General features: G+C 34.5%; 1 protein-coding gene across 1 annotated transcript; it reads left to right on the top strand.

Moving 5' to 3' along the window:
- The first annotated feature begins 6,733 nt into the window (after window positions 1-6,733).
- On the top strand, window positions 6,734-7,363 carry LOC148587863 (uncharacterized). The gene has a single exon (XM_088512323.1). It carries the CDS (start codon window positions 6,824-6,826, stop codon window positions 7,073-7,075), a length of 252 nt encoding a protein of 83 aa, XP_088368449.1. The 5' UTR covers window positions 6,734-6,823; the 3' UTR covers window positions 7,076-7,363.
- Window positions 7,364-19,707: the final 12,344 nt, after the last annotated feature.

Genomic DNA, 19,707 nt, shown 5'->3' with positions numbered 1-19,707 from the left:
GGATGTGAATAATTTCCTAGCTTGCGAGTCGAGGAGGATGGATGTTGCTACCTATGTATCGGTTTGTCTGTCTGGAGCAGGCTTGTTTTTACAACTGAAGATTAATCATAGGTTAATGGATTTTGATGTCATAGATTGGACTTGAATGTAATATTGTTATGAATGTATTTATGATGTTGTAACCTCATAGCTTCGGCTATAATTTTCTCAGATCTTTATGCTCTACGATGTAAGAGCTTTATGCTCATGATCCTTCTTCTATTAATGAGATCGGAATGATTTCCCTTCAAAATAAAAAAATAAATAAAAACAATAACACTTAGTCTTCTATTGCATTATAAATAGGGGTGAAAAGGCGGCCCCCTTCCAGTGTGATTTGTTTTAAATTTTGTTTAGACTCCAGCAGCAGCATCTAACCTCCTCCACCGCTTTGGCCGCCTACTCCACCTTGCCGTTCGTCGTCCTCCCCGATCTTTTGGCTTTGTTGGTTTCTACAAGGGTTCTTAGATCAACTTTTTTCGAAGCAAATCTATGTTTTCGTCGCCGGTCCACATCCTATACGTGTCATTACACATTCTTCCCGAGCGCCAACGAGTCTTGTAGACAACATACGTTTTTCCTCTAGTCAGCACGCGACGGTTGTGGTTAGAACGCGTCGGATGCGTGGATCGGGTGAATCTCAAGCGCTTTTGTGTGAGCCTGCCACTACTATTTGTGGTTTTTTGTTTTTGTTTGTTTATGTTGTTCCGGCTTTCGAGTTGGGGACGGGTAATTTTTGGTGTGAGGGTTTATCTCTCATGAATAGTTAAATAAAAACTTTTGTTGTAGAGATATGATCAACCCATGTCTTATATCTAGTATGCCAGGAGCACATCTATGCCAAAATGAAGTTTGTACATTGGTGAAATCGAAGATCATGGATATGATTTGATTGTTAGATTTTTCAATGTATCTACGACTTTGTAATCACATAGTTTTTGCCTATGTTCTTAAGAGCTTTATGCTCTGTGATGTAAGAGTTTTATGCTCTGAATCTTTTATGGAATGAGAAGGGGTTTACCTATTCAAACCAAAAATGGGTGAAAAGGCTGGCGGTTATTATCAGCTAACCGCTTTTGAAAGTGGTTAGAAAAAACCACTAACCGCGTTGGCAATTACAGTTACCGGTTTTAAGTTTTTTCAAAACTACTAACCATATATATATATACATGAAATTTTGTGTTTAAATTTAAAATTTAAAATATATATAAAAATCTAGAAAGGATGTCGTATGTAATATGAAATTATCGTATTACCATAGAAACGACATTATTTTGTTTTGTTTTATATATATATATATATATATATATATATATAAAGAAGCGGTTAGTGGTTATTAGAGTTACTAACCACTAACCACCGATTAGAATTTTACTAACCGCTTAGGCGATTACGGTTAGCGGTTTTAGCCAATAATTACTAACTGTAACCGTCTTTTCACCCATAATTATAAAGTTTACACATTCAAGTATGGTGCATAAGGTTTTCGTTCATACAAATACTTGCAAAACAAAGCAAACGTGGGTGACTTATCGGATGGTGGGCACTCTAATACCTAAGTAAATAGGGTAATTTTTAAAAGGGTGGGAATCGAGAATATGATAATAGAAATAATGTGCATATCTCATACTTGTGCTTTTCACCTTCTTTATATGACCGCACAAGTAAGGCAAGTGAGTCAGCTATAGAAAAATAAAAATAAAAATTAGACGTCAAGGGTTTAGGCTGGAATGTGGCAAATTCTCATAAGTGTCGTTCTTTCAATGTAACACTCCCAAAAATAATTAAATATAGTAGTTAATTCAGAGCGGAAGAATTGAGGGATAACAACAAATGGCCCTTGAATCACTGTGGGTGTGTTTGGCAAAAGGCTTGAAAAAGGAAGTGGACCGGAATTGTAGCAGATTCGATTGATGTGAGAAAAAAAAAAAAAAGTAAGAATGTTTTGTATAAAAAAGTGAAGAAAAAAAATAGTGATTTTTTTATTTGAATAATAATAAAAAGTGATTGATGTGATGTAAAAAGTAAAAATGTTTGAGTTTATTTTGAAATAAAATTTTTAGGTCTTTGGGTCTGGTCCGGCCCACTCATTTGCCAAACACACCATGTAAGTCCCTAAGCACATGTGTCTAGGAGGGTGTTTGGCAAACCTCTTCGCACTGTTCACCAACCCACAGCACTGTAGCTTGGAATGGGCGCCAAAGACAATGAAGAAAAGCAGACTGCTGCATGCTGACAGTTATGGGTTTATTGTCAATATTTCATATTTTACCCCCTTTATCATTGTAAACAATTCCTATTTTGTCCCTTCAAAACACCCACACAAAAATATACCCAAATTTTGCTATATGGGCATATTTGTCTTTTACGGACAATTGGGTTCTCCTATACAAACATGCTGCAGGTGGGCAACAGCATCAAAGTCAAAGACCTTCAGTGGAGGAACAGTGCCGTGGGTCTTGGGGGCTCTGTTTGCGAACGGAACGGGCCAGCACTGTAGCTGGAACGGTACTGTTCCAGCTACAGTGCTGGCACTGTGTAATCAGGATTTTAGTACACACATTTCAAAAATAATCCTTATCTTATTCACTTGCCAATCAACCGATAATTACAACTGATTTTTTTTTTTTTAATATAAATAAATTTTTTTTTTAAAAAAAAGGAGAATATCGGGGTGGTTCCAGCCACCCCTTGGCCAAAGTGGGGTGGCCGGACCACCCCATTTTTGGCCACGGGGGGTGGCTGGAGCCACCCCTGGCCGATCTGGGGGTGGTCGAACCACCCCCATGGCCAAGGGGGTGGTCCGGCCACCCCCTTGGCCAAAAAAAAAAAATGCGGATTGGGTGTATTTGGGGTGGCCGGACCACCCCCAAGGGGCTGGGGGTGGTTTCGGCCACCCCATACCGGCCGTATGGGGTGGCCGAAACCACCCCCAGCCCCTTGGGGGTGGTCCGGCCACCCCTAAGCACCCAGTGTCTTTTTCTTTTTTTTTGGCCAAGGGGGTGGCCGGACCACCCCCTTGGCTATGGGGGTGGTTTGACCACCCCCAGATCGGCCAGGGGGTGGCTCCAGCCACCCCCGTGGCCAAAAATGAGGTGGTTCGGCCACCCCACTTTGGCCAAGGGGTGGCTGGAACCACCCCGATATTTTCCTATTTTTTTTTAATTTTTTTTTTTAATATTTCTCCAGTTCTTTTTTTTTATATATATTAAAAAAAAAAATCAATTGTAATTATCGGTTGGTTGGCAAGTGAATAAGATAAGGATTATTTTTGAAATGTGTGTATTTTTTTTTGTCTGAAATCCTGATTACACAGTGCCAGCACTGTAGCTGGAACAGTACCGTTCCAGCTATAGTGCTGGCCCGTTTCGTTCGCAAACAGAGCCGGGGTGAGTGTTGTTATTTGCCAAACAAGGCCTATAATATATTGAATGCATTTTAATGGTGGGTACTCTTCTCGAGTACAACTGATTGATGGGATTCATCTTTCAAGAGTATTGATTTGGTCATTTTTTAATAAGAGGCCATTTGCATGGTTCGACAATAATGTCAAGTTGTACAACGCACAACCTGTCCAAGTGACGGGCTTCTTGCACATGGAGACGATATCTAAAGTGATGTCTTAGTTTTCAAATTTTGAATTATCCCTTCGAGCGGCATCCGGGCTCTACATAAAGGCCTCATTTTATTCAATCCTCATTCCTTTCCATTTACTTCATTGCTTCTCTTTCCATATCAACAATTGTTTCACTGAAATTCCAACCGGTTCCCCACTGCTCCCCTTCAACTTATTATAATGGCATTTTACAATGCATATGCGACAAACCAATAGGCGTTTGAAAGGTTAAGGAATGCGAGTTAGAGTCGTTATGGCAATTTTACTGTCTTTTAGCCTCTGTCACATTGTGGTTGCTCGATAAGCAAACGTAATGGCGAGTTTTTATTTATTTATTTATTAATGTTTCAAGCCTTTTAATTGGGATGATAGGCTGTGCATACAAAGCTTGGTCGATCAAGCTTAAGGATTGATCAACTGGGTTATGTCATCCTAACCACCTACTCGTTGACAAGTGCTCAATTGATTAAGATTATATCTAGGTCAACCGAGACATCATCACTCGCAATGTATGCGAGTCAAATCGAGTCAAATATTGGTAAAAAAAGTTGTTTCACAAAGCTCAATTTGGTCAAGTTATTCCCTCGGTCGATCAAGTCTCATATGGGCCATTGATTTTCCTTGCCAAAATTTGATCTTGACAAGTGTACCCTAACTCGGTCCATCGAGCTTGGCTCTCATTCAATCATCCTTGTGCAAAAAACTTTAATTTTCATTTCATTTTTTGTACTACTTCGTCCTATTGCTATTGGAACCTTCCATACTTATCCTAATATGGATTTTGGTGTATATTTTGTGTGTTTTTCTTTACTAGAGGGTATTTGGACTCATGCTTAGTAAGCTCTTAGTCTGAACCATTTTTTGGCATTGATATTGTATTACATGTCCCACTTGACACGCAAACCCTATCGTAAAGGGGATAAGACCACATATATGCCATATGGTGGGTGTTTTATGTATTGTGATAAATTTATTGATATTATATTGTGCATTTCATCAGCATGATTTCATGTCTTTAAACTGATACATGATTTCTTAAGTACATGCTTTAAACTATATGTCAAATGTGTTGTTTCCAATTTAATATTATTGTGATATATGTTGTTATGCATAACTTGTCCAAGCCTCACTTTTAATCTCAATGATTTTACGTCGACGATTTCTCAAAAATGCTTCATACACTCAATTATTTTTCTAACGATTACTGCCATCATAAACCAAACTCGCTGCATGGACTAAATTTCATTGGCAATTTACTTACTATGTCATAGACTTATGTGGTTTTTCACTTTTGCTTTTCATAGATTAGCAAGTATTAGTTCCCGAGGTGAAGACTAGAGGTATTCATGAGAACTGAGGTTGTTGAGCCTAGTCATGTGGAGATATATGTATTATATATGGCAGTTGAAATGGCAACTCAAGTTAATTATCAGTTAACTAATTTGAGGGTGCTATAGTAACTTACTAACTCATCTAGGTAATTGAATAACGTATAATTATGAGGAGAATAAGGCGTTAAAACAAAAGTAAACTAAATGTTCATATCAGCTTTGGTAGAAACTTGGAATGAGCAGTTTAGTGATGTTTATCTCCACCTCTAGTCACAAGAATTTGCTACAAACAAGACCTTCCTTATATGTATCATCATCAACCTCCAGAAATGCTCTCTAATGAGCTGGAGAGGAACCCCATGAGCTTGAATCCAAAAGGCAGCATTCTCTCTAGTTCTATTTCAAAAAGGGCAAGGCCAGGAAGCCAAGGTTTGAGGTGTAAGGGGAGAAAGGGGGAAAGGGAAGGTGATGTGAGGAGGGAGGGGCATGAGAAAAAAAGGATAACAATGCCTTAATATTTTAATGATTTTATTTTCTTGACATTGCAGACCAATACTAATTTGAATTTTGAAATACTCAAAGAAAAATATGGTGGGAAACTATAATTATTTGACAAATATGTATCATATACAATAAATAAATTAAAAAAAGAAAAGGAAACGAGAGGGAAGAAGAAATTCAAAGGCTGGAAAGTGAAAGGTTTGACTTATGTAGTGTCCAAACCCGAAGAAGCTGAGGGCTTCATTGGATTTATTTTCAAAAAACTAATTTCCATAACCCATAGAAACTAATATTTACAAAATAAAATACAATTTTTTTTTAATAACACTAAAAACCTTTTTTGTGTAATGAAGCGTTTAAAATGAGAAATGCTACATACTATATAAACATTATACATAAATACCTCACAAAGCTGACTTGATAAAGTTTAGTAGCCAGTGGATATGTGATTTCTTATTTCTTCAATAAGAGCTAATCCAATAACTATTAAACCTTGTTAGTTTTGTAAGATATTTATGAAATAATTGTGTGATATGTAACATTTCTCACTTATTCTATTAAAAATGAATGGAAAAATCACATATATATTTAGTGTAGGGCTAAAAAAAAAAAAAAAAATTGTTCATGGTGTAACATAAAATGATGAATGTCCATTTTTTTTTTTTTTTTTTTTTTACATGTCCACACAAGAGGGAGGAGCATAGATTCAATCTAGTGACCTCCGCTTTATGAGACGTGGTCTCCAACTGATTGAGCTACTTCTTAAGAACATATTTGCAAATTTAATGATTAATTTTACAATTATCAGAATTTGGTGATGCATATTTGGCAATTGCTATGATGCCATGCCCCATTTATAAAACAAGACAATAATAGTAATTCACTTTCAATTTTGTTAGGATCCAAAAATTTCCCTCCCAGCTAAAATTTCAAATTATGCCCGTCTGTCTTACACCACCGAAACCTTTCCGCAATCACAACCGTACATGTTGGCGGCACCTCTATCATCCTGCGGCTGTCACTCTCATCCTCTCACCGAACTCAACAAACCTTTCATTACCATATATATATATATATCCCTACACACAGTCCCCACCAGAAATGTATCCAGCCTGTCCATCCTCTTATTCAACCGTCTAATTACTGGGACCGCACGTGTGGGTCCCACTGTAAAACCTTATAAACTACACCGCCAACGCAGCTTATCATTCCCCCACTTCACCACCACTATATAAAGCCCCAACTTTTGCAACATGCTGGAAAATATCAAAGAGAGATAAATTTTTTTATTTTTTATTTAAAAAAAGAAAAGAAAAGATCCAGAGAGGAGAGAAAGATGTCGTGGGCAACGTCAGCGTTTCGGTGGTTAGACCTAGAGTGTGTGATCTCGCTCGGCCGGTCGTCGGTTTCGAGGTGGCCGAGCTTTGTCTCGTCGCACCTGGCGCCGAGGTGGGCGGCGCGGGGATTGCTCATGAGCTTCTCGTGGATCGTGGACGACGTCGTATGGGGGCTGATCTCGGCGTTCGAGTCCGTGGCCTTGGTCTCCATGCTCTGCTTCTTCTTCCTCTTCTGCGGCTGCACTATCTAGAAGAAGCCTTCTCGAACCCTCTCTCAAAGCTCCAATCGGAGCTGCGACGAGCCTAGAGGTAGATGAGCACGTGACTGTGAGGCGGTCACGTGGATCCTTCTCCGATTTTTGCCTTCATTTGCCTTTTTAATTTAATGTTTTAGCGGTGTATGGTGTTATAGAGGTATTTTCGTCAGTATATGGCGAAAATAATGCGTCTTTGTGCCATTTCGGAATTTTTTTTTTTTTTTTTTTATAAATATTTTTGTAGATGTATGCTTTTTCTATGTGAAAATGGTAATTTAAGCTTGAGCTGGAAAGTTCGACCAATTAGATGATTCGTCTGATAATTTTAAAAGGATAAAAATATGGTCAAGATGGTCTTTTGCATTACTCTTAATTTAATTTCTGAAATTATTTAAGTAATTTTTCAAAAGTAATGGTGGTAAATTGGTAATAAATGGTAGGTTAAAGGACTTTAGTGAGGTGGAAAGTGCAGAGAGTTCGGGAACGCCGGAATAGTCGGTTATTCAACACAATTCTACAAAGCTCTACTAAATGTCTTTTCTGATGGAATCATCTGGACTTCAATGGGCCGACTGGCAGACCTCACTGCTTTCAACGGGCTTTTCAATTAAAAATTTGAGTTATATTTAAAAATGAGAAATGTTAGGTATTAATATTATTATTATTATTTCTTTTTTGTCATATTTAGGGCGTGTGTGTTGGAAAGATTTAAAAGTATGCTTGACATTCAAAATATTTGTTTTTTATTAAAAAAAAAAAACCGTTTAATATAAAAAAATTGAAAATGTTCTTAAGGGTTTAAAAAGTTTAATAATGGCTAAAACGTATTTTTAGCAAAAGTTTAAAAATGAAATTTTTATTAAAAATTACTTTTTAATTTAAAAATTATATTTTTTAAACACAATTTCAAATATGTACGTAACTAACTTTATTTTATAAATTAACTATTAGATTTAGGACAATGGTGGACTTATGTAGACTTTATATAGGGTTAAATACCAAATACCCTATTAGGTTTGGTAACTTTATTTTTACTCTCCTTAGGTTTCATTTTTATCATAGGACTCCCCTTGAGGTTTTGATAAAGGATTAAGTTAGTCTATCCGTTAGTTGACCGTTAGGACTGACACGTGTACTAATCAGATGTTGACACGTGACACCTATTTAATTTTTTTTTTAAAATTAAAAAAAAAAAAAAATATTAGGGGTGGTCGAGCCACCCCCATTTGGCCGGATGGGGGTTGGCCACCCCCTGGCGAGCAAGCCACCCCCAAATGGCCAAGGGGGTGGCCCAATTTTTTTTTTTTTTTAAAAAATTAAATAGGTGCCACGTGTCAACATCTAATTGGTCCACGTGTCAATTCTAACGGTTAACTAACGGATAGACTAACTTAGTCATTTATCAAAACCTCAGGAGGAGTCCTATGATAAAAATGAAATCCCATTGGGGTAAAAATAAAGTTACCAAACCCCATGGGGTATTTGGTATTTAACCTTTTTATATAAGTCAATAGTAGACCTTACAAATTTACTGATTCATCTATTGCATTTGTACAAAAATATGGGTTAAATATTAAGTCATAGATTAACCATTATAATTGTGGGGTCCATCATTGACTTAAGTGGGGCCTACAGAAATCTACAGATTTAATGATTAATTTGTAAAATAAGATGTGCCAAATATATAGAAAATATTGACTCATAGCATTTTTTTAGTATATTTTCTACAAGAAATGATTTGTACTAATATTTTACGCATTTTATCTTACAAATCAACTATTAATTTGTTTTATTTAAAAAATTTTGAGATTACTAGACCTGTGCGTTACAAATCAACCATTCAGAAATGATTGGTCATAAACATTCTCAAAAGAAGAATGTGTGACATGTGTCCTTTCAATTGTGTAAACATGATTTTGACAGGCCCAATTTGAAATTGGATTGGGCCCATGAACATTTTGCTATACAAATCTAAGAGCTTTATATCACACAATTTCTGAATTAATGGTCCTCTAAAGAAATTTATATTGGTTGCCAGGCCCAAAATGTTTATGACCTGTGCACATGTAGTGAATACCAAATAGTTTGTAGTTTGAAACGGTGTCGTTTGGTCATTGATGATAAAGGTTTGATGACAATCAAATACTTTAATACTTATATCGGGTAATTAGGCTAACTAACTAGTTAATTTGTTAGTATATTATATATAACTATAATATAAGTAAACATATTATATACGATAATATATAACTATATTTAACCATATTACATAGTAGTTACTATAGTATATACTATGTGACTATTAACTAGTTAATATGGAAGCCCTAGTGATCATATCATATGTAACAATTTAAGCTTGGATTTTTTTGTTTTTTGACATGTCCACATAAGAGGGGGATGAGGGATTCGAACAACTAAACAAGTGACATCCGCTTCATGAGGCGTAGTCTCCAGCCAATTGAGCTACCCCTTAAGGACATAAGTTTAGATAAAGTGTGGATGAACGATTGACTTGTTTTTATTTAATGTAATGTTCTTTTATTGAATTAATGAAAGCCTGAAGGGTTTCTTAAAAAGGAAAAGGAATATATATATATATAGGTTTCGTTTGGTTCGCAGAATGTCTAGTTCATTGGAAAATGAATAGCTACTACTAGGAATAGAAGAGTGAAATAAAATAGTTATTTCTATTCCTTAGTTTGGTAACAACACATATGCAAAAATTGAAATTGAATCAAAATTATGAAAAACCCCATATTATGTTTTTTTTTTTTTTAAACTCATAATATAAAAAAAAACTGAAATAAAATGGGTGCTCAGTTACCCACAGAAGCGGCCGGGGGTGGGTGGCCGACCACCCCAATGGGTGGTCAAGCCACCCACTTTATTTTTCATATTTCATATTTTTTATTTTTTAATTTTGTTTTAAGTTTATTTAAAAAAAAAAAAAAAATTATATGGGTATTTTTGAAAATGTATTTCATTCCTTAAGGATTAACTAAGCCACTAATTTTTTAATGGCTTAGCTAATCTTGTGTGTATGAGATTAATAGTCTCATGAGAATAAACTATTATCAAGAATAATGTGTTACCAAACAAAGGAATAGTTATAACTAGTATTAGCTAGTTTATTCCGCAAACCAAACGGGGCCATAAAGCTTAACAAGCCGAATTAAGTTTATACGAACTATGCTCATAAGCCTAAACCGATTAAGTTTATATGAGTATGCCATGTGTAATTAGGGACGGAACTAGGATTTCTCATCTGAAGGGACCAAAGTATGAATGATGGGTCAAACCAGCCTATTTTTAATAGGGATCAAACCTAATTTTTAAGCCTAAAATACATAGAGATTCAACTTTATAAAAGAAAAATTAAAAACCTAGGGCCACGGCGGCCCCGGCCCCGGCCCCCTCCTGTCTACTAATTGTTCTATTGGTGTGTGTAATAATTGAATCTAACTTTGTTTTCATGCTCGACTCAATTATTGAATGAACTGAAACTGAATCCAACCTATCCAAAATGAGTTCAAACTTAAAGGCGTGGTCAGCCACATTTTCAATGATGGGAGTTGCAGTTAGTTCTGGTTAGCATGGACTGTCAGCATGAACTTCTTGACTCTCATTTTCCTTCTGGGGGTGTCCCTCATGAGCCATAATTGTGTGTCAGGTACACACCTTGCTGTGGATATGTTGGCGAAGAAGATGGACAGAGACCCTTCGTGGAGGTAGTTGAATGTTGCAATATTGGATGGATATGTATCATTAGCTGCATATCTTCTGGAGATGCTCTTGATCCCATGATGCATGCATGCATGAATGTCTGTCTGTGTCATCCACCATATCCAGAGTAGACTATATCACCTAAAAGGCCAACACCCAAAAGCTCAGAATGATCATTGTATAAGTGCCACGTACACATAATCTTATCTCCCACATTTATGTTTGTTTATAATTCTCCGTTGAATTGCCATTTATTCTAAAAATTTAAGTTCTTTTCACACGTAAAATTTTTAATTGAAAGTTACATGACATATACTACCAAAAAAAAAAAAATAGAGAGCAATAGCCGTCATTTAGTAAACGACGTTAATTAATGGACAAAAAACTGGCGAGAAATGGTTCTTGTCCTTTTTTTGTCGTCTTTTGAAATAGGTAGCAATTCCCGTGGTGGAGAAAAAATTAATTATCGTCCTAGCCTTTACCATCAAACGACGAGCATTGTTGTTGTATGATGTAAATCATTTTTATGTCGTTTAGAAATGACGTGAATTTTTTAACATCGTTTTTAAACGACCTAATTTAACCTATTTTTGAAATGAAGTACATATGCATACTTTGCCTGGCCTCCTTCGATGGAGGAAGCGCCAACACTTGCCAGACTCGTCCTCAAAGTTGGGCAACATGCCCGAGTCACCACCGAGCAAGAAGTACTTCTCGGCGTGTTGTTTCAAGATCACAAGGTGGTTGAGCTTTCCCACATCGCTAGGGGTCATTTCATCGGGTTGATGTTCTTCCAACTCAAGGGTTGCATCTTGGATTCATCATCATCATCTGAAGATCTCTTTTTTTAGATGAGTAGATTTCACAACAATTAATGTAAAAGATAAAAAGTTGTGATGACCAAGCAATTTTGAAGACAATTGGAGATGTTGGACTAACCACGTACCTTGTTTGTCTTTACCATGTGAGTCCTACCTATGATCACAGTGATCCCATGTTTTGGTCTACCAAACAATTGACTTTTTGGAAGATGGTAAATATATATTACCTGAAAACAGTGCGGCAGACAGAGTAAACGTATCTGCCCAGCAAGACAACCACCATTGTCACAAGCATCATGAGGCCACCATTTGCAAGGTTCTGTAAATATCTGTTAATCTTGAAGCAGCAGTGGACAAAAAGAAGAAAAAAAAGAAAAAGAAAAAAAAAGTATTAGTAGCTTAATTCATAATTAGGCTAATCAAAATTTGGATCTGATTCAAAATTCAGCACACATTATATCATATCATATTGCCTTATGAAGTGTCATCCATTGTTCAATGTTGCATACTATTACTGAGAAATCATTTGAAAAAGGAAAAAAATAAAAAATAAAAAAGAACTTGCTATGTCTAAGAGAAATTCAATCCAATATAGATACTTGGTACGAGTTATTAAAGTATTTAGTTAAATTATTAAATTTATCTTTTCTTATAATTTAAGTGTTTAGGACCGGCGGTAAAGTGGGTAACAGTTGAGCGTCAATGCTTAACTTGTTTTTTTGTTCATTTATTTATTTATTTAAGCATAGACTTTAAGAGAAATGCAATTGAAAATTCAAAACATAAATTTTCTCTTTAACACATGAAGAAATAGGCCTTTGGTTATCTGGAAATAATGTCTCTTGTATGTTGAAAAATCATGCTCTAAAATGCCTTCAATTAAATTTGACATGGTAAATATCAGAACTAGAAAATGTTCAAGAAATACGAAGTTGTAGCATTTTAAGTCAGATTTCCAACTTCATTAAATTTGCCTTCATCAGTTGTCGAAATCAAAAGATATGGTCATTTTAGTCCAACTAGGTCTAAATTGAACATTATACACAAACTTGATTTATCATGTCTTAGATCAACTTTTGTATCGACGTAATCCACTTAAAACTGACAACTAAACATGTTCTGACATTGAATTTGTCAACACTAAAAACCTAATATAAAAGAACCCGACATGATTTAGAGTAGTCACCCAATGTATAGCTTCTAACTAGGGTTAGGGCGAGATACAAGGAAATAAATTAGAATTTTAATGAAACCTATGTAAAAATTGAGAAATTTCATGATATAATTGTAGGATCTGAAAGTGTACCCAAGTGGAAGTGTAAAAAGGAATGAAGCAAACGGGTAATTAAGTGAACCCTTTTCGGAGCTAGTAAAAGTTTTATTACATGAATTGTACAAAAAAAAAAAAAATGGTACTTTCCTAAGGCATGAAACTAAACTATTTTTAAAATGTGATATGAGCTCTAGGTTTATTTACTATTTTCATGAAATATTTTATCATAAAGTTGCACGATATTTTCTTCTTCTTCTTATTATTATTATAGTAAGAGACAACAAGGCACATGCTCACGTTTAGTATTAAACGTTATGAAATGTTATGACATGAATAGTTATGAAAGTTTATGAAATGTCATGAAAAGTTTATGAAAGATAATGTGTGAGCATGGATATCATTTTATTTTTCCGCCCCTCTAACTTCTTGTAGCATTACTCATGTATATTATGTTTGTATTATGTTGCGTAGTCGAGGATTGGCATGATTTTTTTTTTTTTTTATATGTCTGCACAAGAGGGGGAGTGGAATTTGAACTAATGACCTCTGCTTCATGAGACGTAATCTCTATCTGATTGAGCTACCCCTTAGGACAAGATTAAAATGATTAAAGTTTAAGTAAGTAGGTTAGTAGTAGGGGCGGATCCACATTCAACGTTGAATTTTTTTTTTTTTTTTTTCATCCCCTTTTATTAGGGCTTAAAAAATTTAAATGAATGATAAGGTTAGGCAGGCAATATTTTTATATTTTAAAATTTAAAATTTACTACTTCAAATTTAAGGAGGAGAAAACCTTGAATGAGGATGGTCCTTAAAAGGCCACTTTTACAACCTCCACTCACAAGCTAACACCTAAGCAAACACAAAACAAATTCACAAAAATATCATACACCCACACACACAATATTTTGAACTCAAAAGAGCTGGGTGGCGGGTCACTCCAAACCCGTGGGGCGAGTCACGGCCAGATCCGTGGGTTTGGCCGTTGAGTCATCTTCTTCGGCCCCGGAGCCACTTTTTCCGGCCTTTAGGATGATAAAATCTTTAAAAGGTTCACTTTTCATCTCTACGTTTTAGTTTTAAATTTAAAAACAAGTTTTGAGACATTAGAAACAGGTTTTGAGGCATTAAAATCGGGTTTTGAGGCAGGTCACGACGGTTTCATGCAGTTTTGAGGCGGTTCAAGGCGAGACCCACGTTGTGGGTCTGCATGGCGTCGTGGGTCTGGCCAGTCTAGCGAGACCCACGGCGAGACCACGGCTTGGGTCTCGCCAGACCCAAGGTTGGGTCCGGAGGCAAGGGGTTTTTGGTCTTTTTCGCAATTTGATTTGGTGTTTTTTTCTCACTTTAATTTTTTTGAGATGATGATGTGTCAAAAGGGGATTGGAGTCTACAAAATGCCCCTTTTGTAGATGGTCCGGCCCAAGGGGCTCTCTTTAAGGAATTAATTTCATTTCTTAATTTATAGTCTAAAGAATAACAAAATATAATGAGTGTTGTAATTTGACTTCCCTACCTTCAACACAGGTGAGGTATGTGTTGTACATAAAACAAATGTAAATAACACTACAAACTTGAATTTAAACATTTACATTTGAATGTAGATGATATGATCATCATCTATACGTGGAGTAGATTTATTCTTATTTGATGGTTGATTCACATTTGAATTCGTTTAGCTTGTTTTGGTTGAGATGGAATATCCTTCGGAGTTTAGTAAATTAATTTTATCTAATTTAATTCCTTGCCCTTTTTTTTTTCCTTCTTCTAAAGACTATAAGTACATACGTTGTTGCCTACCAACAGAAAATTCTTTTTTTTTTTTGTCATTGAAAATCATCCAACTTAATTCCATACTTGTTTTTTTTGTTTTGTTTTTTTTCTCCTAAAAATATAAACAACTGAGTTGTGTTGATAATAAGCACAGTCCCATAAAGCTAAACTACTCTCGTTGGTCAAATGACTCAAAAGTTCAACCCCTCATCATTATCACCGCTCATGTTCATGTCGTCCCCCAAAATAACTAATCCTAGTTCCGCCCTGATCTTGGTGGCGGCTTTTTGGGGGTTTGATCATCGAATTTTTGTGGTGTTTGTAGAAGAGTTAGGGAGTCCAAGAAAGGTTGGGTCTTGAAGAAGAAGAAGAAGAAGAAGAAAAAAAAAACAGAAAAAAAAAGATACTTACAACGTTGTACAACGCCTTGGGCAAAAAGACAGTTTACATTTAAACAACTCTAATTGTACGACCTTTTTAACAAACGACGTAAAACACCCCATGTTAGCGTCTTTGTTCTAAAATGACCCACTTTTTATGGGGAAACATGGTAGGTGGAGCGGATACAAATAAGGTAATTAATGTAATAGGTTGAGTGAATACAAACAGAGGAATGATAGGGACCCAACTTTTTTGCACAACAAAAGTTCAACTTTTGCCTTATTTATTTTTAAAAAATAAAATAAAATAAAAAATGAAAAAAATGTTTGAAGCAACCCTATCTATTTTTTTTCTTTCTTTTATTTTGTATTTTTTAAAAAATGAAAATTGGTATTTTTTTCATAATAATGTCATTTTTTTCAAGAAAATGTCATTATTATGAAGAAAAATACTATTTTTCATTTTTAAAAAAATACTAAATAAAAGAAAGGCCAAAAATAGATAGGGTTGCTTTAGACATTTTTTCCATTTTTCATTTTGTTTTTTTTAGAAAAAAAATAAAGGGTAAAAGTTGGACTTTTGTTGGGCAAAAAAGTTGGGCCTTTAGCATTTCTCATACAAATAATGTAACCAAATTATAAGATTCCATTACAATCACACATAAATATAAACATTCAAAGGAAAAATACCCACCTAAAATTAATAGAGAATCCCATATCCTAACATTGTGCACCAAACTTTGCCTCATATGATGATTTCATTATCATTCCCATGTAAATCCAGGTTTCCATATGAACACCCATATATGGTCATTAAACTTGATCTCAACATCCACCAAACTGATATCACCTACGAGAATTGACATTTTATGTGCAATATATACAAGAAGTATCGAGAATGTGATTACATCCACAATTTTTTATTTTTGGAATTTGGACAAAAAGTTTGACATGTCAACTTAAAATATTCAGATAATTCTCATTTCACTTTCATATATATATATATCAATTTAGAAGGGTCTAGTACTCATCTAATTTCATTCTTGTTATTAGTCTTCATCCACTCATTTATTTATTTAATGCAAATAAATAAGGACAAAATTTTCTCCCAACTTATATAACTTTTTTAAAGAATATAACTTTCACATGCATTTGAATCAAATTAACAAAACATGCGACTCCATATATAAAAAAAAGAACGAGATTCTTACATTCATTATAAAAAATGCAGGTGAAAACCACACGCTTTAAATATTGATATAAATTTAATAGAAGGGATTAAAATCTTTGTCCTTATTTATTTAAGTGTTATATATTTGATATCCTACATCTACTTAATAAAGTTGATTGGCTCAGACATTACAGCTAGTAAACTAATTAACTAATATGTGTTTTTATTTGGCCAAAAAAAGGACTGAGTGTGCTTCATTAATCGGTGTCTAACTCTTGGTCCATATATTACATACATATTATGAGTTTGTATCTATTTGAATTTAAGGGTTAGAAAAGTCGACAATTAAGGATATGAATGTTGACCATGGGACCAATAAGTCATTTTCGTCATTTTTTCACACTTTTGAATAGTTGGGTTTATTGTTTTTCTATCTGTGTTGTTTTTTTTGGTTCTTTCTGTATTTGCTGCTGTTGTTGTGGTTTTTGCTTGTGTTTGGTACTTTGTGGGTGTTGTTCTTGGGGATTCACTCAAACTTCCCCCTTTGAGTGTGCCGCCAATCTCCTCCGCGCCTTTTTTACCGCCTACTGTTCACTGCTGAGCCTTTTCCTGCATTTCCATCGCAACGAGCTTCCAACGCCTCCTTCCGTTTTCAGTTTTTCGGCTAGTGCGCGATCGGCTTTTCTTTCGGCTGCTGTCATCCGCGAAGCGTGTGCTATTTTCTGTTTTGTTTATTTCCCTGTATTGTTGGCTTCCTTTAGTTGTATTTTCGTTTTTTTCCCTATAATTGTTCTTTTCCTTCCTGTTTTATTTCCTTGTTCGTTTTTATTTTTCTATTGTTTGTTTGTAATAAGACTCTGTCCTCCCTCTCCCTCGATCTGCCACCTTTGGGTTATTAGCTTTGGTCCAAACCTTTAGGTTGTGGATGTGAACGTTATCTTGGCTTTCGGGTTAAAGAGAATGAGTTTCGGCATGGGAGTTCTCTGCTCTCGCCGAGGAATAAGAGCTACCTATGCATTTGTATGAGTCTGTTTGGTATAGATTTATTATTTAAACTGATGTCTAGTCATGAGTTAGTGGATTGTTAGATTTTGGATTGTAATACGTCATCTTTGACGCTTGTAACCTTGTAGTTTCGGCTATAGTTGCTTCAGAGCTTCGCTCTACAGTGTTTGAGCTTTATGCTCATGTTATCAATGAATGAGACTATATGTTTTCCTTTCAACCCCAAAAAAAAAATAAAAATGTCAGCTAACATCTCCTCCAAGTAAGACCAATGAAATTGTACCGCGTGTACAAACATATCATGTCATCATGTATAAAAAAAATAAATAAATAGAGAAAAGAAAAGAAAGGATGGGGGAAAAGCAACCCCTCCCCCCTTTTTGTTTTGTTTTGTTTTTTTTTTTTTTTGTTTTTCAAATCGAACATCGTGGCATGATGACATGGCTTTTGATACACGAAACATGATTTCATCGGTCTTAGTGTCTTACCGAATAATATGATAATTAGCACATGTGCTGTATGGAAATGACCTATTTGTCACGTGGTCAAAATTAATATCCTTAATTGCCAAAATTAGAAATCCAGATCCTTATTTATCATAGGGTTAAAGCTTAGAAGTGTTTTTACTATATAGTTCTTTGTTTGAGATTTGAAACCTGTTATTGACATTTTATGCTTCTTTAATATGTGGGGGAAAATAGGCTTTAATCCAAGTTGTACCTTTTTTCAATTTTGTTTTCAAGCTTTTTTAAAAAGTGTCAATCGACCAATATTCTCGAAGTTTTAACTGTTGGCAAGTTTGTTCACCCGTTAGTCATTTTTGTCTTATTCGACGAAAAATTACCCATGTGCGATGCATGTGGGGTTTTAGGGATGAAGTCCGCAATCACACTCCTAAAATACAATTATTTTTTTTTAAAAAAATCTTAATGATAATTTTAAATGTATTCATTTGAGAGTATGAAAGTGTAAGTAGCATTTCTCATATATATATATATATATATATATATATATGCGCCTTTTTTTTTAATTTTTAATTTTTAATTTTTGAATGTTAGGTTGGTGAAGACGAAACTAGTTTCTTTAAGCAATATGCTTTGCTTTAAGAATAATCTCTCTTAACAATTAGTGTTATGAACAATTTTATTTTATTTCATGTAAATTTTTTAGATTTAAAAGTTAAAAAAAAAAATTAAAAACAACGATGCACATGTTCTATGTTAAGCTATAATTTTTGTACTCGATTTTAAAGATTTTTTGTTTTGTTTTTTTGTTTTTTGTTTTTTTGATTATATGCTTTTCTAATAATATTTTGTTGACTTGACCCATCAACTTAGTCGGGCCAATAGCAATTGAGTAATGATTCAGGGCACGCTCGCGCGCATGAAGATTTTTTTTTTAATAATTAAAATATTAAAAAAATAAATTTTGGCTGGGCATGCATAAACTGTTCATGCAAACCAGCGTGCCCTTTATCTTTACTCATAGCAATTACTCTTTTTAAGAAAAGGAGAGGATTTCTTTTATTGATTGATTGACTTGTATTTTGTTTTTCATAGCCAAAGATGGAGGATAGTCTTTGAGAAAGATTATCTTAATTTTACGTGAAAGTGATATTTTAATGTATTAGAGTTTTGGGATTTTAGTATTTTTAAAATTTTATTTATTTATTTATTATTCTATATTCCATCTTTGGTAATGAATTTCTTCATGATAATTATGTTTATTCTGAATATTTTTTTTTTTGAATTTCATATTACTTTTTTTGAGATCATTTTGTGAACATCTAACGCAAGACTGAATGTATAATTAATGATACCTAATTCAAATGGAGAAGTGCTAAAGAGCCAAACAAATAAACTTAAAAAAAATTTCTAAATTGACGTAGCAGACTTTGAGTGGCAACAAGGGAGAGAGAATTACATTTTTTTAATTTAAAAATCCTTACCACGTCAATTTGAAAAATTTTCTTGGTTCATTTATTTGACTCTTTAGCAATTCTCATTCACATAAAGGCAAAAAAAAAAGAAAAAAAAAATAAAAAAGAAAAAGATAAATATTGAAACCTAACATCGAGCTTAATTTGAAGACCATAGAATAATTATTTATTTATTGTAATTGGAACTTAATGTGGGATACCCAATCCCCTTCACAACGAGATTTCGGTGACCCTTTTCCATCCAGAACATGTAATTATTAAATAAATATATTAGGAAATTGCCTAGTCTTAATAGTTGGTTACATCTAATTAGTAATTGCATAAACCTAACTCTTTCCACCAAATTTTGAGATGTGACATTTATAATCCCTCAGTTAGCATTTGGCATTAAAGTGAATGAAAAAAATTTCACGTACACATGTATTTTTTATTTTTTATTTCAACCTAACTTCATAAAATGCGAATAAAAAAAAAAAAAACTATATATACGGATGGTCAAACCACCATTCAACCATGAGGGTGGTTCAGCCACCCCCTTATC

Source organism: Corylus avellana, chromosome 1, assembly GCF_965113065.1.
Source record: "Corylus avellana chromosome 1, dhCorAvel1.hap1.2, whole genome shotgun sequence".
Classification (NCBI taxonomy): Eukaryota; Viridiplantae; Streptophyta; class Magnoliopsida; order Fagales; family Betulaceae; genus Corylus; species Corylus avellana.
The sequence above is the reverse complement of the archived record's forward strand: the minus strand, read 5'-3'. Positions and strand labels throughout refer to the sequence as shown.